Raw genomic sequence first — 27,627 nt, forward strand, 5'->3', positions numbered from 1 at the left:
TTTGCCTGCAGACAAGCAATGCGTTCTGGCCCACATAGGCAGCGCCAGCTATCAAAATAAATACATTTCACCGGGTAATAATTTGAAATAGAGCCCGGCTCCCAACATTCATTCCCAGAAATGAGCGGGATGGAGTGATGAATGTTTCAGAGCGGCAGTCCCGTGGGGAGGGAAAAGAATTACCTCCATTTTCCTTCTTTCCCGCGCTCATTGTCACGTGAAGTAGAAGCGAGGTAAAAGGGATTTCGGTTCTTTCTTTTATCCACGCCGCCATTCCGTCCCAATCGTGTCGCAAGTTGGATGCGCTTGGAATCGTGGTGTGTGTCCGGAGAATTGTTACACCCGAGGCACCAGGCTGTATGGAGAAAGTGGTGTTACTCCAATTCGGCCCAGCTCAAGATATACAGCGCTTGGCTCCAGAGCCGAAAATGGTTTCCACAGTTTGGTGGAGGCGGACTCGTCCCACATCTCCCCTCATCCATCCACCCCTCTCCTCCGTTCCCTTATCACCCTCCTCTCCCCCTCCTCCCCTCCTAGTTTGTTGTTGAGGGCCGGCCAGTCTCACCCCTCTTCCCTGCTCTTGATCTATGACCTGGTTGGTTACGGCACCTCGCAGACTCTCCCGGGTACAAATGGGGAATCCCGGTGTGCTTCAATTTTTAATGAGTTGAGGAGGGACCACTTGGCCACCAGCAACCTAACCTCCAGCCATGTCTCACAGCAGGAAGTTACCCGCCTTAAGGGCGTTCTTGGCAGGGTGTGGAAGTGGGAGGAAGAAGCTCAACCAGCACCTCACTATTAACGCGGTTTGGGGTTGGCGGCGATGGCACTCACAGTTGAACAGCCTACTGAAGCTCGGGAATAAAGACTTGAGAAGTTATACAGGAGGGAACAGGCAACTGTTTTCCGTGTAGGAAATCGCCTTAAAAACAGAGAATGAAAACGGAGACCGTAATGTCACGAAATGCTAATTCTGTGGTTTTAATCAGTCTCAAAATCATTTGAATTTCTGCAACATTTTTATCTACTTTCACTTTTAAAAACATTGGAGGTTCTGGATAGGTGAAATCCTTCATTTGACGATTAGATTTTGCCTAATTAGCCCAGCAAGGTTAAAATGAACGTTGAAAGTTTACAATTTCTCAAAGGGTGATGTTGACGAGATTGAAGAATTATCGTTTGATACCACGAGTGGCGGAGTAAGAGTTAACCTTCCCAGGAGAAGACAGTGTGTGCGTGTCAGAGACGGAGGGAGAGAAATCTCCAGCCCTGGTAAATCGGCTTAAAAGCCAGAAATAGTGAACCGTTGCTATACGGGATCCGGAGAAAGGATTTAAACACATCTACAGTGTTGGAAATCGAGTCAGAGAGGGGAAGGGCTGAGTGGGAGAGGTTTCATCAAAATCCCTGTGTCAGTCCTACCCCCGTCGAGCTGGGCGAACGGAATAGAATTCTCATCTTGGGCATCCCAGCGAAGTGTCTTTGAGCCAAATTATTAATATTTTTAAAGAAAAAGGAAAACAATCTCTGAAACTCTGTCAACTTGGCTGGATCTGAATGTTTGAGTCAGGGTAAATTTTGGGGTCAGTGTGTCGGTGTTGGCTCGCTGGAGAATGAGGATCACCCGGCGCTGTTTGCTGGATGGAGCTCGTCACCCGGCGCCTTCTGAAGCCTGACTTTGAAAGTGACCAAAAATGAGCAGGAAAAACCTCTACCAGCGCCTTTTCCTCCTGTTCTATCTGGCGGACCTTGCTCTCGGTAAGTCGGAGGGATGAAAATTCCTGTACTATTAAGAAGGGGTAAAGTGTTGTACCAGCGAAACAGCGGTATCTGCTGAAAGAATGACCGTTTTAAGATCTTTATAGATATACATTATCAATTTATATTGACAAACTAACTCCCACCTATTTGCTGTTCATCTCATGCCTCATTCATCTGTACGGTGTGGAGGTTCCTTGGATCCCGTATTATCTGCTTGATAGATTCAATTGTTCCAATAATGCTTTTCACACATTTTAGCCGCAAATTATTATGCAACGGCGTCTTTTTAAAGTCCTCAGATATTTTGTGTTTAAAAAAAAACCACGCGTTTCATCTGACTCGTCATCAAAATTTGAAATAAAATGGGGTGGCTTTAAAAAGGCGCGATCCCGGTCCATGAAAATCTGGGAAAATGCGAGTTTTTCGTGACGGTGGTTCTTTATAACATGGGACAGTCTTCAACTTTCCACAGATTCCAAGTCTCCTGGGGGTAATAATGTCGCTCAGCCCCGTGACCGTTCTGCTGATTCGCTACCTACACTTGGGGTGCATTCTTTGTATTTGAACTTTACTTAGCTTCTGCTGATCCGGATCGCGCCGAGTGCCAGAGCTGGCTGTTGAGCGAGTTGCCCGCTTCACAAGGGGCCGAATGGCCGGGCTGGCGGATTTCATGAGTTGTAAAGTGCTGGTCTCAAATGGAGGGATTTAAGCACTAACATCCAGGCTAGCAGTCCCTGAAGCAATGTTGTGGCAGGGTTTCTTGAGGGGGAAAGGTTGGAGAAAGGTGCACCCATCTACTCTTTCATAAAATTTTCCAAAAGCAAAGAAGTAATTGTCAGAGACCATACCAGTGGGTACTATCACCAACAGGTCGCCATACCCAAAGAGCAGATTGTCAACTCTTTATTAAATTGCTATTTGTGGGAGCTTGCTGTGCTGTTACTTTGCCGACCTCACAACAGCAACTAAGTGACAACTGATAGTGTGATAAGTAATTGGAACAGCATGACTTATGATGAAAATGTTGAGGTGATTTATTTCAGTCAATCAAATATATTTTAGCATTAAAAATACCAGCAGTCCCTGCCTCACAGGAAATGGAATAAGTCATCCAGAGGTCATGGAAGATGCCAAATAAATGCAAATCTCCATTTCTTTATGCATTACATCAAGGAAACAGCCTGTCCTTGAATGTGAGTTCTCCGCTACTGAGGAGGATGAGAAGGATTAGTGGCCTGAGTTTTTACAGGTGTCAGTAATGTTCCCACCCCACTCTAACGTTGTCTCCACCCACTTCAGTGCTCAGGATGGGGAAATGGGTATCATGGGTTTTGCTGCATTTATTGGAAGTGATAGCTCAGTCATAACTTTTCCTCCTCGAAGCACCTACAAGCCACTCTGAGTCATCATTTGATTTACACTGAGGAGAAGCACCAAACTGCTGTTTGGTGTCTAGCAGCCTGGTGAAAACACCAAGTTCACTATCTGAGGCATATTGCAAACTCCAGTTAACATGGTTCCATTGTACTAGTATGTTTATCACAATTATACTGTCAGTATTGGCTCAGTGGATACCATTCCAATTATGTGGACTCATAAATTAGACATACATTACAGTGCAATATTATGGAAGTGCTCTGTTATTATATATCCTGACAATCAGATGATATTTTACACTGAGGCTTTGTTTTATTAACCCATACTTCTTAGTGGGATCTTGCCGTTTCTCTCCAGCTTAGAATAAGGGTCCATAGTTCAAAAGTAGTTTACTAAAGCTTTCTCTGTACTCTCCATATCCTCGAAGGCTTAGAACTCGTTCAGCTAACCTGTGCCCAGTGAGCCTGAATGATGTGTTCGATCAGAACGTGTACCAAATATGTCAGTCTGGGTGTCTGTTAGAGTCGTACATTCATAGAGTTGGACAGTGCAGACACAGGCCATTCAGCCCATCATGCCCATGCCAAACGTTTTGCCCATCTACACTAATCCCATTTGCCTACATTAGGTCAGTATCATTCGATGCTTTGCTTGCTTAGGTGCCTGAAAAGTCTTTTAAATGTAGTGATTGTATTTGATTCCATCACATTCTCAGTAAGCATTGTACAAGTGTCAGCCAATCTCTGTGTAATAAAATAGCTTTCCCCTCAAATCCCCTTGAAAACTCCTTCCTCTTTAACTTTTGTCCTCTTGTTTTTGACATTCATATAATGGGAAAATGATTCTGATCATCCGCTCTGCATATAAAATTTATATACCTCTGTCAGGTCACCCTTCAGCCTCAGTTGCTCCAGGGAAAACGAGCACAGCCTACTCAATCTCTCCTATAACTAAAGTCCTCCAATCCAAGTAATGTCCTGCTGAACTTCCTCTGTACTTTTCCCAGTGCAATTACATCCTTTAGAGTGGTGACTGGAACTGCACACAATACTCCAAGTGCAGTCTCATCCGAGTTTTGTAAAGTTGCAACATAACATCCTAATTTTATTATTCTTCTTTACCACCTGATCTACTCGTAGCATGTTCAATGAACCCCACTGTTCTGTTCATCACCATTCCTTAGCACTCTAACATTACTATTTACAATATTTGTCCTTCTCCTGTTTGACTTCCCAGAATACACCACCTTGTACTAGTTGGGATAAAACTCCATCTGTCAACACTCCACCCAATTTTCCATCTGATTTATATCCTGCTATCTCCTTAGACAACTTTCTTCGTTATCCACATTGCTACAAACTTTGGATCATCTGCAAACTTATTAATCATGCCTCCTGCTCATTAATATTTGTCACAAAGTACAAGTGTCCCTGCAGTACATCACTGGTCACAAATATCCGAACAGAAAAGTGTCCTTCTGCTACTGGCCTCTGCCTACTAATCAACAAAACAATTTTGGATCCAGATTGCCTGCTTACTTTGCATTCATATTCCTTAACCTCCTGGACGAGCCTACCATGTGAGACTTTGTTAAATGCCATATTAAAGTCCATTTAACCAATGTTGACCATCCTGCCTTCATTGATCTTCCTCGTTAACCTCCTCAATCAATTCAATGGAATTAGTAAGACAGGATTTCCCTTGCACAAAGCCATTCTAACTCTGATTAGTCATTGCCTTCCCAAATGTACATAAATCCTATGCTTTGGTGTACGTCCCTGATGTAAAACTCACTGGCCTGCAGTTACCTGGCTTAATTCTGCTGCCCTTCTTAAATTAAAAAAAAAATCAACTGTCCTCCTGTTTTCTGGTACCTCATCTGTAGCCAACAATGGTGTGAAAATAAGAACGGAAGACATTGGAGCAGAATTAGGCTATTTGGCCCATTGAATCTGCTCTGCCATTCAAGCATGGCCCAATTATTACCCCTCTTAACTCCATTCGCCTGCCTTCTCCCCATAACCTTTCATGTCTTTACTATTCAAGAAGCTATCAACCTCTACTTTAAATATAGCCAATGATTTGGCCTGCATAGCCATCTGAAGTGAAATCTTTCTATTCTTGAGGCTGTACTCTCTGGTCCTGTACTCCCTCGCTATGGGAAACATCCTCTCCACATCTCTCTGTCTAGGCCCTACAATATCTGACAGATTTCAATGAGATCCCTCTTCATTCTAAACTCCAGCGAGCACAGGCCCAGAGCCTTATACATTAAACAGTCTTCATACGTTAACCGTTTCATTCCTGGGATCATTGTTGTGAACCTCCTCTGGACTGTCGCCAATGCCAAAATCTGTCAGGGCCAGAGTGATTTTCTTCCTCGTTTTCAGTGGCAACATGGAACAGATCTTAGCTGGGCCTAGCCATTTACTAAGGTTTATTAGTTCATGATATTTGACACTTCCTTCTTAATACTGACCTGCTCCAGATTATTCATGAACCTCTCTCCCACCCGCTGCTGAACTCAGTATCAACCATGTCCTTTTCCTTGGTGAGGACAGGTGAGAAGTGCTTACAAACTCATCCATGTAGCCAGGCTCCACATACAGCTGCTCTTTTCCTGGCTATCCTCGTGCTCCTGCTGCCCTTGATATTGTGATAGAACCTTGGGTTTTGACCAGGTCATTCCTGTGCGTTTAGCATAGTTCAGGATGTTGTGATTTCTGTTGTGCTGTGTGTCCTCTGCTTTTGATCAATAGCAATGTCTGATTAGCACAGCAAGACTTGAGCTTTCTCTGCACGCATCTTTGGGTTGGGTCGAATACGTGAAACTTTATAAATGCTTGGACTGAGTTTCTCTTGCCTGTGGTCGGGTTTTGAATCTATTCATGAGCAGACCTCTCTCTATTCAAAGCCTGCTGCATGTGTCCTAGCTCACCAGTCTTACTGATCTGTCCTGTTAATCATTAGGCAGTGTGTTGCTTTTTACATTCTGAGTGTCAAATCCTTCCATGTTTTTGATCCTACCTGTCTTTGCAATCACACACAGCCCCATAACCCTCTGAGACGATCTCTTCCTCCTGTGCTGACCTCTTGTATATCCTCAGTTTAACTAACTGTACTGTCAACTCCCGGGCCTGCAGGGGCTCTTGAATTCCTTTCCCAAACCTCTTCACCTCATTGTTTCTCTTTCATCCTTCTTGAAATAATCTTCTGGTGAGCTACAATAATTTCTTTACATGGCTTGGCATTGACATTCACTTAATAACACTCCTATAAAATGCATGGTACAGTTTACCATGTTGAAGGTGCTATATAGTTGCACATAGCTGCTGTTGTTTCAAGAAGAGCACCCTCTCCTGTTCTGGTGAAGCAGTGCCATTTCTGCACCAGGTAGATTTGCTCAACTTGCACCCATTCTGAGTTGATCTGCCCCAGTGGAACCCTCTGAAGCCTCTGACTAACCAAAGATCATAGTGCCATAAACTACTTGTGGGAGAGGGTGCCCTGCTATCTCAGTCAGAATCAGGTACTTGCCAATTGTCTCCAATATAGAACTTCAGATACATCGCCTGTTGAAACAATTCTGATTGTTCTGTGAAGTGAAGAATTCCTATTTTAGTGATGTTAGCAGGGAGTATAAGAGCAATTCAGCATTTCAGAAGCAGTAATATTTTTATAATGTCATCAACTAGATATGGGAACAAACAATGAATGAAAATCACATCTTAAACTACAGCAGTGCTTCACCTTATCTATTCCTTCTGCTTTAAATAACTTTCCTTTTGATAGGCTGTTTTTCTTCTGTGTCTCGAGTGCAGATTACGTTTTGCTCTCCCAAACTCTCAGTAACATGATCTCTTTTTAAGGGAGGAACTTGTGTCACAGGCTGCATCCAAGAGGATTGTCAACTTGTGTGGCCTTTTAACTTTAATTTAAATTTTATTATTTAGAGATACAGCATGGTAGCAGGCCCTTTGGCCCAATGAGCCTGTGCTGCCCAACTAAACCCATGTGACCAATTAACCAAGTAGCCTGTGCAGCTTTGGACTGGGGAGAAAACCAGAGCACTCGGAGGAACCCATGTAGTCCTGGGGAGAATACACAAACTCCTTACAGACCGTGGCGGTATCGAGCTCAGGTTGTCAGTGCATTAACAGTGTTACACCAACCACTCTGCATCCCTTTTGTTTTAAGGGAAAATACATGAGTGGTATTATTATAGTTTTTGTAGCTGCCTGTGACAGTTGTTAATTGGATCTTGCTCATGATATGTCTCCTAACAAGGATACTTGGGTTCAGAAATAGGAAAATATGGATTGCTGAGTTCCGGAGAACAATCCCGTTACTCCCATACTCCTCTCCCTTTTTATCCCGTACTCCTGCAACATGTCCTCTCTCACACATACGCACCAGTTCATCTCTGTTTCTTTTATCTCCATTAACCCACATTAAGGGACAATGTAGGGGACAAACAACCTATAGGTTTGGGATGTGGGTGGAGACCAGAGCTCCTGGAGGAAACCCACACCGAGAGAATATGCACACTCCTCACTGATGGCAACCAAGTCGGGACTGAATCTTGAGGGCAAGATGGTGAGTCCCCCTTTCTCTTCTGCAGAAGTGCAGTGTACAGGACACTTCTGGTATAGGGAATGGTGCTGGACCACAGAAAAGGAAAGTGATTCTTGCTGTTCATAAAACAGATTTGTGCTGAAGGGCAAATTTTTAATGCATTAACTCATAGTGCTATAGGATGGGTGAACCTGGTATGCTCCAGTCTCTCCTTGGAAGCGGACCAATTAAATCTTCCTAGGGAGATGCAACTTGGAAATGGGCCTTTCAGCCCATCAGTTCTGCATTGACCATCAAACACCCATTTAGACTAATCCCAGCCAAACCCATTTTTTTTTAATGCCGCGTACTCCATCTTACTCTTCGCCTGCACTAAGGGTAGCTCGTAGCAGGCAGTTAGCCTATGAACTAGCACATCACTCAGAGTGAGGAAGGAAAGCAAAGCACAGCAGAAAGCCTACAGAGTAACAGGGATAACATGCAAGCTCCACACCAACAGCACCTGAGGTGGAGATGAACCCCAGCTGCTGGAGTTGTGAGGTAGTTCAAGCGGTTATGTCACTGTGCCAGTCTAAACGTGGACAGCACTCTGCATCATCACCTTCTTGGCTACAGAAGTGTCAAATCTCTGCCAGCAGAGAAGGAGACAAATTTGAAGGCAAAGAGTCAGGTTAAACTTGTCGCTTTCCAGTTGGGAGCTTCTACTGACCAGAAATGCTGTTTGCAGTTTTAATCGCTAACTTAGTGAGCAGATGTTCCCACCGGCAACCCCTATCACCTTCTTTGGTCCTGCGCCTGGAGAGAGATTTTTTCTTTAAAGGAGGATTTCAATTGCTGATATTCCTGGCCTTTCCTCTTTGCTTTCGGGCAGTGAAGGATTAGCTTCTATTAAAACATCTCAGTGAACAGTGAATAGATATGGTTTGTCAGGGCATGAAGCCAGTTAGAACAGAAAGAGTAGCAACAAATCTTTCCAATATTTATACCTCAGTGCAGTAAGTGGCTAAAGCTGTGATCTTTCTCTTTGTTGCCAAAATATTTTGTACTTGTAACAGAGGAGGAAGTAAAGGACTTTCTCACATTTACTCTTGATGGTGTATATATGGAGCCATATAGCTACTTTGATAATAAATTTACTTTGAAGTTTTGAACTTCGTTGCCCGCTTATAAGGGCAGTAGCAGTGGTGGTTCCTGGACCCTTGCCTAAAAGGGAAAACCAGTGGGTACCACAATTCCTTCATGTTTGAATTGAGGGAGTTGTAGAAATTAGTAACTTGGCATTCCAGCGTTTGAAACTTTAATTGTAAGACTTTGAGAATGAAGGTGCCTCCCTACCACAGGGCTAGGTGAGAACCTGTATTCCTGGTGTGTTATGCCCAATTTGTACTCAATGGCCACTTTAATAGATACACTTGTACACCTACTCATTAATGCAAATATCTACTCAGCCGATCATGTGGCAGCAACTCAATGAATAAAAGCATGCTTACATGGCCATGAGGTTCAGTTGTTGTCCAGATCAAAGTGACTTTGGCCATGGAATGACCAGACAAGGTGGTCTGAGTATCGCAGAAACTGCTTACAGAGAATGGCGCAAAAAGAAAAAAAAAATCCAGTGAGCGGGGGTTCTGTGGGCAAAAAATGCCTTGTAAATGAGAGAGGTCAGAGGAGAATGGGCAGACTGGTTCAAGCCGACAGGAAAGTGACAGTAAATCAAACAACCACGCGTTACAACAGTGGTGTGCAGAAGAGGATTTCTGAATGCACAGCATGTCGATCCTTGAAGTCATGTGCTCCAGCAGCAGAAGACCATGAACATGCACTCAGGAGGTACCAATAAAGTGGCCACAGAGTGTAGTTGGGCACTATGCTTATTTACTGCCTCAGAGCTCCAAGAAACTAGGCTTAATCTTGACCTCTGATGCTGTGTGTATGCAGTTTATATGTTCTCTCTGTGACCCTGTAAGTCTTCCCTAATGCACCGGTTCGTTCCCACATCCCAAACCTTGTGCTCGTTGGAAGGCTAATTGGCTGCTGTTAATCACCCTCAAATGTCGGTGGGTAATGGGAGACAGAATGGGTTGCAAGGGAATAGGATTAGTGTGAGCCAGTAGCTTCTCAACAGGCTGGAAGGTCCTGCTATGTGTCATGGGAAGTCTTTAACAATGTGGTTGCAGGCAGAAATCTATGGCAACTCCTCGCTCTTGCACAACTCCACACCAAGCTTATCTCAACAAAGCAGAAGTTGCAAATCACCACTGGCTGTTTGGCGTGATTTATTGCCAGCAAAGGGTGTTTTCATTCAAATAAGTGAGAAAGATGGAGAGCACTGTCAGCTTGGCAAATTTCATTCCATGTGTTCACCATTTCTTAGAGTCCTTCACGTTACCGAACATGTGCAGTAATATGTACGCCATAGCAGCTGCTAATAAAGCACATCAATATTTCACAGAACATGAGCTCATCTCTTACGGTCTGGGAATTTTAAAAATGCTGAGTATTAAATATTGCTATTGGCATGATTTGTATAATAAAAATCCCAACTAGTTCATTGACATCCTTCTGGAGAGGAAATCTGGGACCTTTAGCCAACTATAGCAATACATTTGACTCTTAACTGAACGATAAGCTGCACAGGTGTATCAAACAGCAGTGAGGATGTGCCTGTTCTATGTAACACAGCACCGCAGCGAGGGCATGCCTCTTTATAACACAGCAGCAGCACAGCAAGAAGCCCACCATTCCCCATTCATGCGGTTTGACGGAGGTAATAAGTGGCAGGCCTGCTATTTTTGTTTAAACTCTTCTATTGTTTTCTTATTCCTTCCCTGCAGGTGCGTCAGGCTCCACATTTTCGACTTGTTTGGAAGCTTATTTCCTTAGATCATCCATCCATTTTTTATGAATAGCTGTGTAAATGTTTATCCTAAATTGATACCTATGTTTAAAGAGAGATTTGGTTCCTTTAAAGCATTGCTCTCCATTTAGGAACACCAGACAAGTTGCTGGAAGAACTCCCCAGGTCAAGCAGCATCTGTGGTGGGAAATAGCAGAAACTTTGGGTCGACAGTCCTTTATGTAGACTCTCAGTCCAAATCTAGAAGAAGGATCTCAACCTGAAACGTCAATTGTCCATTTCCCTCCACCAATGCTGCCTCTAGCATCTGAGTTCCTCCAATCTCTTGTTCGTTGCTCCAGATTCCAGCAATTACAGTCTCTTGTATCCTCCTCTGAGTCCTTTTAGGAGCTCTGAGAAGAAACTCTGATTTTCCATATACCTTATGCCTGGCGTAAGAATTATGGGAAGGTTGAGAGCTGTGGTAGTGGAAGAAGCATTTACCCCACCTCTGACATTCAACTTGTTTGCATTCTGAGTGTGTTGTATTCAATCCCAGGCACTAGAGATAGACCCCGAGATTTCTATCAGCATGCAGCACACACAAATAAACAGCATTTTTATTTTCTTCATTTGGTGGGTTTGAGATCAGAGTCTGCTATTGAATAGGCAGGATTTAAACTTCACCACATTGGGTAGTCAATAATCCATTCAGCTTGGGCTTCAATCCGCTTGTCAGAAATAAAATAAGATCCTGCACTAGTCCATAACCATCACAAGTAAGATTGGTCTAGGCACCATTTTAAATGCAACTACATTGAGTAGAATGATAACCATTAACTTTTAACTCACATAGGCTGTCAGTCCCCATCAGAAGCAGACTTATTGGCCCGTTCGATTGATCCTGAACTCTGGTCCCAAGGACGAAAGGTTATGTTTGAACACAATAGGAACACACAGCAAGATGTTTTCAGTCTTACATGTCTCAATAAAGCAAACACCAGAGGTAAAAAAAAATAAAAACAGAACTATCCCCACCAGCCTCCCACCATTTCTAGAGCTTCACTTGCATAGGACAGGTTTAAAGAGAGTTTACAGAGATTAAAAGGCACTGTTTGGATACAGAGTCAGAGCAGTCTCTGCTTACATTGCCCTTTCATGCAGAAAACCTAAATGTAATGTAATTTCTATCAAACACAATTTAATTTCTATCAAACACTATCAATAAGCACATTTTTCCAAATATTTGGAATTAACAGATTCTATCAGTCAGAAGACAAATTATTTAGCAAAACACACTGAAATGTATAGAGGGTTCTATTAAATGTCTTCTAATGATATGATAGTTTCCTTTTTGAAAGCAATTATGGCAACCAATAGGAATGCACTAATGACAGTGAGGCATTAAAGCAATATTTGGAGTAAGAGTTGAGGGAGTAAAACTGCCTAATGCATTTGATTGTCTGCAAACAGTGCCATGGGATTTTTAACATAAATGAAAATTTGCTGGGGCCCCAGTATAGCTCCTCATTGGAAGAACTGCACCTTTGACAATGATGCATCTCTTTAATATTACACTGTTCTTAACCTAGATCATCTCTGCTAATTAATTTACTTGAAACCCAATTACAAAACACGATTGAGACTTACCGTGCCTAAAAGAATCTGTAAAAACCCTCCATGAGTGCGTACGTTGAGGGCAGGGCACGCACAGTAATGTCAACCGAGTAAAATCATGTTGTTGTGTCATTTCAAGTCAAGTCAAGTCACTTTTTATTGTAATTTTGACCAAAACTGCTGGTACAGTACACAGTAAAAACAAGACAATGTTTTTCGGGACCATGGTGCTACATGAAACAATACAAAAACTACACTAGACTACAGACCTACCTGGGACTGCATAAAGTGCACAAAACAGTGCAGGCATTACAATAAATAATAAACAAGACAATAGGCACTGTAGAGGGAAGTAAGTTGGTGTCAGTCCAGGCTCTGGGTATTGAGGTGTCTGATAGTTTGGGGGAAGAAACTGTTACATAGTCTGGTCGTGAGAGCCCAAATGCTTCGGTGCCTTTTCCCAGATGGCAGGAGGGAGAAGAGTTTGTATGAGGGGTGCGTGGGGTCCTTCATAATGCTGTTTGCTTTGCGGATGTAGTGTGTAATGGCAGGAAGAGAGAACCCAATGATCTTCTCAGCTGACCTCACTATCTGCTGCAGGGTCTTGCGATCCGAGATGGTGCAATTTCCAAACCAGGCAGTGATGCGGCTGCTCAGGATGCTCTCAATACAACCCCTGTAGAATGTGATGAGGATAGGGGGTGGGAGACTTTCCTCAGCTTTCGCAGAAAGTAGAGATGCTGCTGGGCTTTCTTTGTTATGGAGCTGGTGTTGAGGGACCAGGTGAGATTCTCTGCCAGGTGAACACCAAGAAAATTGGTGCTCTTAACAATCTCTACCGAGGAGCCGTCGATGTTCAGCGGGGAGTGGTCACTCCATGCCCTCCTGAAGTCAACAACCATCTCTTTTGTTTTGTTCACATTCAGAGACAGGTTGTTGGCTCTGCACCAGTCCATTAGCCACTGCACCTCCTCTCTGTATGCTGACTTGTCGTTCTTGCTGATGAGACCCACCACGGTCGTGTCATCAGCGAACTTGATGATATGGTTTGAACTGTGTGTTGCGGCACAGTCGTGGGTCAGCAGAGTGATTGAACAATCCCTTGAATGGCATTGGGCAGTTAAAGCGAATCAACTAGTATAGTGAGGCTGACTTCAGTCTTAGCGAGGAGATCATGCTGACCTGTTTTACAGATATTTGAAACCATCAGTACAGGTACAGTACTGTGCAAAAGTCGAAATATAGCTAGGGTGCCTAAGATTTTTGCACAGTATTTTAGTAATTTTATGTATTGCACTGTACAGCTGCCACACAAATAAAAACAAATTTCATGACATGTGTGACTGATGATAAACCTGTTTCTGATATGGGTCTCTGTTATGGACGTGAGAGTGGGAAAGGGTGCAGGGAGAGGGGAATTGTGGTGGGGAAAACAGGAAGTGAGGGGCGAAGGAGCAGAAGGCACCAAAAAGACGTTCTGTAATGATCAATAAACCATTTGATTGAAATCAAATGACCTTGCCTTGTATCTCAGGGTTGGGTGTGTCTGCACGTGTGCCACAACACCCGTCCCCTGCTCCGCCCCTAGCATTCCTTCTGTGCCACCTGTCCACACTCCACCCTCGCCATTCCCAACATCCTTCGCTTCCACCAGATTTACAAACTCACTCTCTGCTCCATGTTGATAAATACAGAACTGTGCAAATGTCTTAGGCACCCTAGATATACAGATGAGCCTAAGACATTTCCATATTACCATAGATCCATCTTCACATAGCTTCTGCCTTATTTTACTTTGCTCGTGAATCACTGCCAAATAACTTTGGGGGTCCTCATCTCACATCTGGCACCCCCCCCCCCCAGTCTGTTCTCATATTCCCCTTCCTCCATTGCCAATACAACTGGTAGTGGATTGCAAGATCAGCTAATGGTGGAGTAAACTGTTCACCTTACGTTAGTTATGGGCAAATATTGACAAGTATTGGCCTGACCATGGGAAGTAATACACCAGGTCCTCCTTTGCCTCATCCAAAAAAATAACCATGCTCCTTCAATTTTGCACAAATAGATTTTGTGTAGTCCCTGGGGTGAAAATTGAACCTCCAAACTTGTGACTGAGAGAAAAGAATGCTGCCAGTGAGTCGCGGCTGATATTATGCAAGGGGTTTAATATTGCCATTCACATCAAAACACATGGATACCCTACAACACACCAGCTCAAGGATCAACGTCTCTTTCATCTTCACAGATGTAACTTGCCATATATCTTTGTACATGGCATCCCTTTAAATCTGATCATCCATAGCTCCCATGATTCATGAATGCATTGCACAGCATTTACATTTCAGACACACTGATCAGGAAAGTGCCCCTAGCTGAGTTGGGGTTACCCCGGTTAAGGAAGAAGTGGACCAAACTTTACGGATTGTTTTGTATTACACAAAACAATACATATTCATTCAGCAGTTCTACCTCACTTATCCTCCACTCTTACCCCTCCGTCCCAGAAAAACAAGATGAGGTCATTCGTGCCCTCTAGCTGGCTTCAGTGTTTTACAATGCCTTCATTCTCAGCACTGTTCTCCTGCTCTTATCCCATCCCTTTGATTCCTCCTGTTCCAGACATTGATCTTCATTTTGAAAACAGTAAGTGAAAAACAACTGAACCTCTTGACCATGTCTGCATGGTTTTATGCATTGAGTTGCTGATTAATATTTGCAATAACACGTGGGTGTACCAGTGCACCTCATGAAGTGGCCACTGAGTGTATGCTGTCAATGGGAAGACGTTCAGGAAAAGGAATCACTTAGCTAAGTGTTTACAGATTCCTCTCCTCTCAAATTTTACTTAATGACTGGTACTTAGATTTGTTCTTCACCACTGACCAAAGGCTAATTTCTGCTTTGATGTGGCATGATGTCCCAGGCACAGCACAGATGGGCCATCTTTATATATACTGGGGAGCCCCAGATGTCCTCAGCCAACATAAATAGAATGGAAGCTCAACTTGGTGGGTTTCTGCCTTATTTCACTGACTTCAACTTCTCAGGCACAAACTTTTGCCCGTAAAGAAAAATTAGAAGGAATGGCAACACAAACAAATCTTTTCTCTGCCGATACTCTGTACTGAATTTAAAATGAATTGTATTCATTTACAAGACACTGAAGATGATTTTATAGATAATCCACAGATTACAAGGAAGCCCCAGCTCTCTGTCCAGCAGCTATTTTATGGAACTCTGTGACCTTCCAATATCCAGTTTATTTGAACAACGTGACAGTCAGAGTTGGCTCTTACCAGACCCCCATCCAAACTTCTGGGTCAGGTGAAGGTGATAATTCATACATATCAAACAGCTCACATCACTCTATATTATTTTCTATGATATTGTCAATATGTGTAATGTAATCTGGTTCATGATATTTTTTTGTAATTGAAAAAATACCAAATGAATTTTCCTTCCTGATGCCAATAACTAGAAGTGTATTTGAATTTGTTCTAATTAGTCCATGGCCTCATTAATTAACTGTCATTCTACTGTAGTGCTCTTGTCTGGTGTGATTGCATTGTATTTTAATTTCATTTAACACAAACAAGCTTCTTGATTGAGTTCTGGTTTCAGGATAATGTGCCATTGTTTGTAAGACTGGTACACTGCACTCTGGATGTCCCAAGTGACCTGCTGTTCTGGCTTCCTGTATTCCCTCTGCATTAGATCAAGGTTGATCATATCGGTTCTCACTTTATAGTTCAGCTATGCTTCCGGTTTAAGATGGCGTTGGTGAAGCACAGTGATGACCTGCTGGCAGCAGACTAAATTATTAATTATTTAATGACTCTCACTTTTTCTCGAAAACGATTGCTGCGATCAATAGCCTGTAACTCCTGTTTTGAACTGCCTGTACGACCCGGTATTTTTACGGTGTGAAGTGCAGGATGGTGGCAGTGTGGTGTGTACAGTTGAAATCGAGGCGGCTGAGAGTGAGGAGCGAACCAACGTTTGGCAGGAGTGTTGGAGCTGGTTCAAAGCGGCAGAACCGAGCCGAGGCAGAGGTGAGGTTGGGGGTGTGGGGGGGTGGGGTGCCTGGCCCCAAGGGCGTATCAGAATGGCAAGGCCCGGGTCTGAGAGCAAGAAATGATCTGCTGTTTGGCCAATTTAAGCACGGAGCGAGGTTGAAAAGGTTGGGGTGCCCGAGCTGGAGGTCAGGGTCAGGCCGCTGGTCAGCTCACTGCTCCGCAAGGTTTACTCGACTCTGTGCTGAACTGAGGCTGTGGTCTGCAACGAATGGACTCCTGGATTGGCTATGACTGGCTTTGTGGTTGTGGACTCAATTCTTTAAACTTCAGTTCTGAAAGTTATTTGCATACTTTTATTGTTTACATGGCATATTTTTTTCTGTACATTGGGTGTTCGACTGTCTTTTTTAATGGATTTTATTGGGTTTCTCTGTTTTGTGGCTGCTGGTAAGGAGATGAATCTCCAGGTTGTATATAGTATATATACCTTGACAATAAATGTGCTTTGAACTTTGAGCTTTTAGCATGATTGTCACTGTTCCTTATACCTTCTCTCAGATCCAATCACCCCTTAACCACTGCTTCTTCAGATGACATTTAGAACATGGCACATCATTGCTAAAACCATCTGGGGCTGCACGTACAGCAAAGTCCACATTTGTCTCAGCTCATCAGGTGTGAATATCTTCACTGTTCTGTTATTACCTCTGCAGACTTAGCTATTCTAATGCTCTGAATACTGGTCTGCTCACTCACTCCACCCTCTACAAACACGGAAACCCCAAGCCTCTGCTGCCCAACTCCTAACCCACACACAAGTTGCCAGTATAGCAGATTTGATTAAAAATAACTCTTACTTTAAAAACCCACATCAATTTTCCCTATGTCTATAAACACCTTCTGCCTGCCTTCAAAGTACCCAAGCTTCTCCAGTTCTGGTCTCTATAATCCTTGATGTTAATCCCTCTTCCATTGATGTCACTGCCTTCAGATACCCAGGCTCTGACATTCCCTTCCTACACTTCCTTCTTCCTCTTTTTTCCTGTCCATAAGACTATTTAAAACTAACTTTTAAACTACTCTTTTGGTTATCTACCCAAAGGCTTTTGTATTAAATTCTATTTTATAAGGTTCTCTGCAATATTTTACTGCATTAAATGTCCTAAGCAAGTAGTAGCTTTAACTAACACATCCAAACTGTTGGAGAAACTCAGATGGTCAGACAACAGCTGTGGAAAGGAATAAGTAGTTGCTGTTTCAGGTTGGGATACTTCATCAGGACTGACCCAACCTGACCAGGTCTTGGCCCAAAACATTGACTGTTTATTCCCTTCCATAGATGCTGCCTGATCTGCCGAGTTCCTCCAGAATTTTTGTATGTGTTACTATGGATTTCCAGAATCGGCAGCATCTCTTGTGTTTATGAGCTGCTAATGTTGCTTTCCCTAAGTGCTTTACAACATTTGTATTTTAGCCTTGGGTCCTTCATCACATTTGCCAATGCAAAATCACACTGTTATAAGGTTGATAATATAGTTTGTCTTCCTGCCGTCACTATTCCTTTCTTAGTGTTCTTGTCAAAATGGCAGAAGTCTTCCTCTACCCTGTTCAAGTGTCTACATTTGATTGAAGTTGAAATGGCGAATGTTGATGGGGATGTTAACCAAGCCTGACCCCATTTTGTGATGTCGTCTACACACATTCAAAGTTCAAAGTAAATCTATTATCAAAGTATAAATATGTCCCCTTATATAAACCAAAGATTCACTTTCTTGCAGGCATACTCAATAAATCCTAAATAGAATCATAACCAAAATATAATCAATGAAAGACCACGCCAACTTGGGCATTCAACCAGTGTGCAAAAGACAGCAAATTGTGCAAATGCAAAAAGAAATAGTAATAATAATAACAATAATAAAAAATAAGCAATAAACATTGAGAAGTACTGAAACCAAGTGCTGGGTGGTAATCAGGAATAGAAAGATTGGTCTTTAATCCAGTGTTATGGGCAGAATTTATTCAAATTCATGGAAATACCAAAAAAAAAGGCAGGAGCAGCACTCTTATCAAAATCTGGACTGCTGTGTCTAATGACAACTGCTCTTCCTACTAATCTGAATGGCATCAAGCTTTGTCAATATTATCCCATCCATGGTGCATTGAAAGTATCACTGGGCCATTGACTCCATTCTCCTTAGCTTCTGCGCAATGTTATTATGGCAGAATGAATTAATCAGTGCTCTCAATTTCTCCATAAGGTGACTCTATCCAAATGTAAATTGAAATAAAAGAAAATAATGCTGTAACTTATTAACATTTATATTAATGTATAATGTATTAAATTTTGTGCCAAATCACTTTTCCATTATAAGGTTCCATGTCTGCAAATGATAATGAAAACTGCCTATGTAAACTTGTCATGCTGTAATTGCAGTGACAGGTTTACATAGACAATTTCCATTGTAAATGCCAAGATCTCCAAAATTATAATGAAGACAAAAGTTTGCTGAAAGTTGGCACGGATAGAAGATATATCCTTACTGACTACAATTTCAGGACTGAAGTCCTGTACCATATTGTTATCTCCTGAATTTGCAAATATTTTTCATTATTACTCACTGATTGTTAACATTGCCATCTCTGCGGTAGCATGGAGGGGTTTTGTCTGTAACTGTGAACATTGTACATTACTTCTCACATTTGTGACTGCTTTTGGCATGACTAAGCTCAGTACCTTCCACTCCTCCCCCCAGTTGAACTTGATGTCCTACCTCAGCTTGGCTGCAGTTGACAAGCAAAGAGTAATCAAAATATCTTGTTGTCTTGGCTGTGAAGTGTTCCCTCTAGAGTCCCCTAATGAACACTTCTTTCCCTTTCCTCTTTCATAAGCTTTTGATGGAAGAATTTTAATGTGTCTGACGTGCTTCCATCTGTAGCTTGGCAGAACTTCTCCAATTATCCCTTTCCACGGCTCTATTGTGTCTGAGGTGTCAGAAGTCTTCTCTGACTCCCAGTCTCGGCTGAGCCACAATTCTCTCCAGTGGAACATTGCCCCAGACACACTTCCATAGCCATTACTGCTTGCTTCCTGCTCGCTGTTGTCAGACTAAATAATTCCTTGCTCTCTTTAGCCAGAGGGTGGTGAATGTGTGGAATTCATTGCCGCAGATGGCTGTGGAGGCCAAATCACTGGGTATGTTGAAGGCAGAGGTTGATAGTTTTTTGATTAATAAGGTTGTCACAGGTTATGGGGAGAAGGCAGGAATATGGAGTTGAAAGAGAAAATAAATCAGCCTTGATCGAATGGCAGGGAAGATTCGATGGCCAAATGTCCTAATTCTGCTCCGATGTCTAACAGTCTTATAGCCATGCTCTATTGGATCCTAAGCTTATGTCCCTCCATCTTTGAGAAGTTTCATGTCTCTGACTCTTACTGATACCTATTGCTGAGGTTGTCATGCACATCTTTATCATCTTCTTCTGTTACGCCCCTGACTCCCCATACTCTTCTCATTAAAATGATTAAAAATACCCAATCCTTAACAAGTAATAATATCACATACTCTGGCTTCTAGTACTCTCCCAAACCCTCGTATTTCGCCCTATTAACTGAGTTAATTCTCCAAAGGAGTACGGGTTAGTAAGTAGTGGGCTTGCTCTGCTGGCACCGGAATCACGGCAACACTTGCCGGCTGCGCCCAGCACATCCTCAGACGGTGTTGGTCATTGACGCAGATAACGCATTCTACTGTATGTTTCGACGTCCATGTGACAAACAAAGCAATCTTTAATTGCATCAGGTTCCCAGGTACCACGACTCTCTTTGCGCCTTTGAGTCAGGAGGAAAGCCCTTTCACCCACTAACGATCATAGTGCTGCCAGTCGTCCAGGTCGCATGCTCCATCATTCCCAATATAAATTCCTGCAGGCTACCATCTCCTTTTCTTCCTTGCAGACCCTCCACAAAAAAAATTATTCTCTTATTCAAGTGCTAATAGGGCCTCCTATTGTTTCCTCTGACACTGGATCAATTTTATTTTTTGTCACATTAGGGTGATATTCTAGAGGCAGAATAAAAATGCAAGCCTTTATTAACTTTATTCTAATGCATATAGTTATGTCGACTGTTATTTCAGCAATTAAGTGAAAATAATTACAGAGTGAGACAAAAATTAGGAGGCATAGGTTATAAGAATTTAGTGGGATTATGCTAAGTGCCTTGGGAGATAATTATTGTCATTTGTGAATCTCAGTGGAAAAATAAAAATAAATAAAAAAAGTTCCTGATGGATATTAATGAGAAATTACATCACAAGATCACAATTGCTTTAAATTCTTCCCTTTAAAGAGATCGTAACTCTCACTCCACAGTAGCAAATTACTTTTTAATAATTCCAAGAGAGTTTTTTTATCAAGAAGAATTTTCTATTCTAATGCTTAAGGTTGCCCCTTACTGGTTTTAACATAGGCTCCTTAATTTTTTACATTTTAAAGTTTAATCTGAAGTGCTATTCAGGGATGATGTTTTCTACAGATTTAGCAACTCGATATATCTCTACTAAAGGTCAAGTTTCACAATGCAGAGTTTTTAGGCTCTAAAGCCCAAGCTTCTCAATATATCAGCCTCCTGACATGAATTGGGCTGCAACTCTTATGTGCATTGCATCCAGCTCATGTGTCAATTATAGTAAGTCTACAACATAGAGGCAGGCTGTTTGGCCCAGCTGTTCTCAATTGACATTTATGCACCATGCAAGTCCCGTTCCGCCACTTTACACCTCCTTTCATTCCATCAATGTATTCTTTTGTTCCTGTCTCCCCCTTGACTATATCCACTTTTATGAAATATAATCAATTGTGTTTTGCTCAACTGATTCTTACATCCTTCCCAAGGACCTATGTTTATCATCTTGTGGACGTGTTCTGCGTCTTCTCCAATACCTTTGCCTCCTTTCTATAATAGATTTATACAGAAGCTGTATACTTTAAGTGTTAGTACAAATTTTAGAAATGTTTCAATTTATCCCTCCAGAAATAAACACCAATACTAGATTTGATTTATATGACCTTTTCAACTAACCACCACCTCTGGTAACATGTAAATGTGTATCCCTTAATCTCTGCTCATTTAATTGCCCACATGTCCATATACATTAATATTCATTTGCCATTAAAAATCCTCATTATTTCATTTGTACAGTGGCAGTGTGGTTGTCTAGTCTAACTGGTTGTCTTCTGGACCATTGATCACAAGGCATGAGTTCAAACCCCCCCCCCCCCCCCATGACAGCTGTGAAATTTAAATTCAAATGCATAATTAAATCTGGAATTCAATAAAAAACGGTAATAGTAGCCAGGAAGTTACAAGATTGCCGTAATGAACTCTCTGGTCCACTAATCTCCCACAGTGAAGAAACTCTGCCATCCTTACCAATTTTGGCCTTTTTCTGATACAGCATCACTAATGAGGTTGACTCTTAACTGCCTCCTCGGTTCAGTGGAAATTTGGAATCCTTAGTATGTGCCAGAATTGCTAATGATGTCCACATCCAATGCATAATTTAGAAGCTGCCACACTCTTTGTTTGGTGTTAGCAAATTTTCAGCTGCTTTAGAAGTGGTACCAAGAAAGATTAAGGACAGAACTGGACCGCTCTCTCCTGCACAGTGTGGAGATTATGTCTCACATCATCTGGAGACATCGCATTGGTCATTTGAGGAGAGCGGAGTCAATCGTTGGAGAAGAAAGTTAGCTACCGCTGCAGAACCACATCCTGCAGTCTTACTGTCAACTCCTACAATCACCACGAAGGAGGCCCCAATACCAGAGACTGTTTCACAGCCACAAGTTTCACCTGCCAAATAGAGTGATTCCTCTCGAGAGGAAAGTTGTCATTCCACAAGAGTAAGAAATCCTCCACAATAATTATATCTTCAGGCCTGAATAGGGCAATTTAAAATTTACTATGCTGGGGATGGCTGTATATAGTTGTTGTATTATATAATATATTGTGTGTGTAGTTGAGATGCATGTTATATTGAGTTGGAGTTTATAGCTACACAGGGAGGAGTGTTGTGTGTTTAATATTTCAGTAATATTTGAGTAATCTTGTTCATTTAAATACCCAGTACGGGTTATATGTATAAATACATGAATAAATAAATAAGTCATCATGCTACCACATGATACATGCATGCCTTGCTTAAAGTAAACACAAAGTTAGATCCACGTTCCCGGTCCATCAGGAAGGAGGGACAGAAGCCTGGAAGGCACACACTTAGAAATTCGGGAACAACTTCTTCCTCCCTGCCATCCGATTACTGAATGGACATCGAACCCATGAACCCTACCTCACTACTTTTTTAAATCTCTGTTTTTGCACTATTTATTTAATTTAACTAATTAATATATATTTTTACTGTAATACACAGTTTTTTTCCTATATTATCCTGTGTTGAATTATACTGCTGCGTTTAACAAATTCCACAACATATGCCGGTGATATTAAATCCAATTCTGATTCCCACCTCAGCTGGTGTATATGGATGAACCTGAACCCCAGACTTTGTTTTTCCGTTCATTTACCCTCCATTCTATTGCTTGCTTCCTGACTCCACAGATTATAAAATCAACTGCCACAAGAAATCAGGGGGTTGAGCAGCGACTGTGGATGCAAGGGATGTTTGACATTTAGGATCCAGATTCTGCATCAGGACTGAGAGTGTAGAGGGAAGATAGGCAGTGTGAAGGAGCCAGAGGGAAGAGCAGGGAAGAGGCTGATAGGTGGAACCAGATGAGGGAGGGATTGATGTGCAGGAAGAGCAGGTGGGGAGAGGGGGTTTCTGTGCTGAGACAGTGACTGATACATGATGGGTAATACCAGGTAAGGGGAGGATGATGGACAGATGGAACCAAGTGGATGAAGGTGGTGAGTCTAGGTAAGAACAGTTTTTGCAATGGGGGGGGGGGGTGAATAGATGGAAGAGACAGCAAAGGGAGTCAGGTCCTGGATGGGACTGGGACTGGGAAGAAATGGTGGGGGGGGGGGGGATTACTAGGTAACCTAAAATTGGAAATTTCAGTGACCATAATGGATGTAAGTCACCAAACAGAATATGAGGAGGTGTTCTTGTAGTTCGTGTTTAGCCTCACCATGGCAGTGGATCACCAGGATGGTGTGGGAGTAGGTAGAGGAATGGAGATGACACACAACTGGAAGCTCAAGATGGTCATTATAGATAGGGTGCAGGTGCTTTAAAAAAACCACCTTAAACTCATTGATGTAGAGGAGACCACACTGCAAGCACCAAATGCACTAGGCCCTGGTGGAAGAAGTGCATATGAATCTCGATCTCAACTAGGAGATCTGTTTTAGTTGCTGGATAGTGGTGAGGTAGGAATGGGTATGGCATCTCCTACAGTTACAGAGGAAAGTGCCAGCAGATGGGGAGCTGTAGATGGGAAGGTACAAGTGGACCGAGAATTCATGGAGAGTGAGATTCATACAGAGAGCAGAAAGGGGGAGGAGAGTGGAAGATGTTTCTGGTTGTAGGATCCCTTTGGAGAAGGTGGAAGTGACAAAGAATAGCATGCTGAATGTTGATGCCAGGGGTGAGAGGTTTGCACCAGGGGAATTCTATCTCTGTTCTTTCTAGGGAGGGGAGGGTTAGAAAAGATAGAGGACATATATAACCCCACCCCCCCATCCTCAGCTGGTTCCATCTGCCACCAACCAACCTCCATCTGACTCATCCTCCACACTGCTATATACGGACAAGATTTCACCCCAAAATATCAACCATCCATTTTCCTCCAAATATGCTAATTGATCTTCTAAGTCCCTCCAGCAGTCTTCTTTCTGCACCAGGCCCCAGCATCTGGAGTCTCTTGTGCTTCACATGCTCTATATCCTTGCTTGTGAATCCAATCGGCAGCAGTCTGTCTAAATTCTCCAAAAAATCCAAGTATGTTACAACTATTTTTGCAAATATTTCTTTCTTGGTTGTGAAAACTGCATGCAAAATTCAAAGAATCGCTTGCCCAGGTCACTTTCGTTCTCAGATTTATTTACTCATAACATCATTATGTAGTTACACTGTATTTCAGACAATTGTTATTTTGCATTAGGTGAAAACAGTTTGCATTAAGTTCACAAAAATACCTCAATTACATACCAGCTGCATCATGTTCAGCCTGAAACTTATTGACTTCAAAATTGTTGAAAGAATATGAATGTTATTCATTTTATCTTTCTTTGTCTGGTACTCTACACTTGCCTGCATTCGACTGCATGCCTCATTAATTTGTCTATTTGTATACTTCATCCAGTTCACTCCCACCTCTAAGCTTCCTGTCTCTTCTCATTAGAAAGCACGTGCTAGTTGTTAACATTTGAAATCTCTGACATTCAAGTTATGCTATACTCTTTCATTTTTTGACCATATCTTTCATGGGTACCAAGGAAATGATAAAGATTCACTCTTATTCTCTTTCCATAGTTGTTACCTGACCTGCTACACATTTACAGCATTTTTTATTTGTTTGTGGCTCATACGTTCAGCATCTGCTGTCTTTTTTCGTTTTCTGTACTGGGATTTTATTATTTTGCCTACTGGCAGCTTTATCTTCAGGCCATTGAGACAAATGTATGATTAAGAAAAGCAAGGACTTTCTGTGCTTTTTTGCCATGCTGGACTACCAGTCCATTAACTCCACCAACTTTGACTCAGAAGCACTTATATTTTCCCATTTCAAAATCAGCATTATCATTATGTGCCGTGCCGTATGACATGGGCGATCATGATCTTCCACTTGTCAGAGAGATGCCCCTTCAGCTGGCTGAGTCTAGTCTGCATTGGGATTGGCCCTATGGTGGACACATCAGTTAAGATCATGGCATGTATATCATGTCGTAGCAGATAGAGAATGGTAAAAAATTTCAGTGAGGACAACCAAATCTGAGTGAGGCTCTCCACAATTTCTCTTGGTTGATAAACATAGGAGGGTAAAAATGGCTAATCACAATGGCCATTGCTGCCTTCTGCATTTACTTGGAATTGTTGAATGGCGAAAATCACGTTCAATATACCTATAGATTGTTGGACCATAAAAGAATTCGGCCGTTCAGCTCATTGAATCTGTAACCATTCGGCCATGGGTGATTTTTCTTCCCAACCCTGTTTTCCTGCCTTCTCCCCGTAATCCTGAACACCTTTATCAAAAAGGAACCTTTCAATCTCTGCCTTAAAAACACCCAATGGCTTGGCCTCCACAACCACCTTGTTGAAGAAATTCCTCGTTTTCTCAGTTTTAAAGGGATATCCTTAATTCTATGGCTGTACCATTGAATTCTAGAATCATCTGCTAATGGAAACACCCTCTGCTTATCAATTTTGTCTGGGCTTTTCAGTATTTGGTAGGTTTCAATGAGATACCCCTTCATCTTTCTGATCTCCGTTGAATACAGGCCCGGAGCCATTAAATGCTCCTTCTATGTTAATCTTGATAGATTGACTCTGAGGATGGCTCTGTTGTGACTGGGAGGAGGCAACTGGGGAGATTCCTTGTAATAAATTTCCCTATGAGAGGCAGAAGAGGGATCATTCTCTAATTGCCACAATCTTATCTTTTTGAAGATGGTCAATGATTACAGAATGTCTGAGATCCCTTGGCATGATCTCTCCTCCAAAGAGGGTGTAAATTCACACCAAAAGCACTTCCTCACCATATTTAGTATTTTAACAGGGATTTCGACTCTTCAAGCAGCCTGCCAGGCCAGGTTACGGACACGATTATAGCAGATAATGTGCCATGGGGCAGAATCAAATACAAATGGGTCATAGACAGAGGACTAGGTGAGAAATAGGTGTTGTCGGCTTCTCTGACCTTGATAAACTTGTACCACCAACACAAGAAAATCTGCAGATACTGGAAATCCAAAGCAACACGCACAAAATGCTGGAGGAACTCAGCAGGTCAGGCATCTTATGGTAAAGAGTAAACATTCTTTTCCGTAGATGCTGCCTTGTCTTCTGAGTTTCTCCAGCTTTCTGTTTGTCTTAATAAGCTTGGAGGGTTGTCCTTGGATGTTTGACCCTAGATGTGCAATAAAAAAAAAGCACAGCCTGAAGCCATCAGCTTATGGATGATAAACAGTAATGTTTATTGTTGATTGGGCATGTCAAATTGACCTAGTTTAAATTTTTGAAGAGTTGAGTTAAAGTGATTGAGAGGAGAATGCCTACGGATGTTTCATATTATCAGGAGGAATTTGGTAAAATCATACAAGACTGTTGCTGCAGTCAAAACTCATGGAATTGAAAGCAAATTCTTTTTGTGAATAGGAAATAAACTGGAAACAGAGAAAATAGAGTAGGGATAATGGGCAGGTGCTCAGATTGACAGGATATGACAGGTCCAGATAGAACAGAGCTGGACCATAACTATCCATCACATTTGTAAGTGTCTCAAATGATGTGGTAGAAAGCAATATGTCTAAGTTACCCAATGACACAGCGATAGACAGCCCTACAAGTAGAATGGATCCAATTGCTATGTTGCAAAGGGAGATAAATAGATTAATCATGTGAACAAAATTGTGACAAATAGAATCCATATCGGCAACATTGTCACCCACTTCAGGCTGTGGAAATATAAAACAGAATTTAGTAAACGGCAGAAAGATAGAAGCATCAGAGATTTAATGTGACCTTGAGGGTCCATGTACATAGAATATTAATTTGTCGTGAATAGGCTTAGTAAATATTAAAATAGGCTGAATCTTTGTTGGCCTTTTTTTATGACAAAGGTCATGATACAGCAGTACACCGTAAATTGATCACACCTGGAGAAGTGGAGTAGTTCTGCCACTAGAATGCCCAGAAGTTAAAATTACAAGGAAATTCCATAAATGTTATATTCTCTCTCAGAGTAAATTTATTAAAGTTTTCAGGTTACATTAGTGTAAACAGAGAGAGAAATCATGTCTACTCTGGGTAGAATAGGGAACAAACCTTAAAATTTAGAGCAGGTCTTTCCAGAGCTGGGGCTCCCAACCTGGGGTCCACAGAACCCTTGTTTAATGTATTGGTCCACGGCATAAAAAAGGCTGGGAATCCCTGTTCTATAGTAAACACTTCCCTCTCAAGATTTGGATTGCTACTCCACAAAGAACTATTGAATCTTAGTCAATTATTAATATTAGATTAGAAATTGTGAGATTTTGTTAAGCAAAGCCATTAAAAATTAAGGGGCTGATGTCACAGATTTGCCATGATCTTACTGAATAGAAAATCAGGATCAGAGGGCTAACTGGTCCACATCTTTCCTTATGTTCCCATTTACCTATGTCCCATGAGCAACCTTTCTGCTTTTGGAATATATTAAGGGATAGATTTTTGCTAGGTGGAGAACTCCCTGCATTTGGCTCACATAATATCG

The 27,627-nt window shown here is 42.0% G+C and overlaps 1 protein-coding gene across 2 annotated transcripts in view; it reads left to right on the forward strand.

The window, feature by feature from the left end:
- Positions 1 to 819: 819 nt before the first annotated feature.
- Positions 820 to 27,627, forward strand: part of igsf21a (immunoglobin superfamily, member 21a) — a 420,709-nt gene continuing 393,901 nt past the window's right edge. The window contains exon 1 of one of the 2 annotated variants that reach the window (XM_073031771.1): positions 820 to 1,758. In XM_073031771.1, the coding sequence (XP_072887872.1) occupies positions 1,695 to 1,758 (64 nt within the window). In that variant the 5' untranslated portion in view covers positions 820 to 1,694. The remainder of the gene's footprint in view (positions 1,759 to 27,627) is intronic. The other variant, XM_073031770.1, reaches the window with a different exon arrangement.

The sequence above is a fragment of the Hemitrygon akajei genome, chromosome 29 (genome assembly GCF_048418815.1).
Source record: "Hemitrygon akajei chromosome 29, sHemAka1.3, whole genome shotgun sequence".
In the NCBI taxonomy this organism is placed as follows: Eukaryota; Metazoa; Chordata; class Chondrichthyes; order Myliobatiformes; family Dasyatidae; genus Hemitrygon; species Hemitrygon akajei.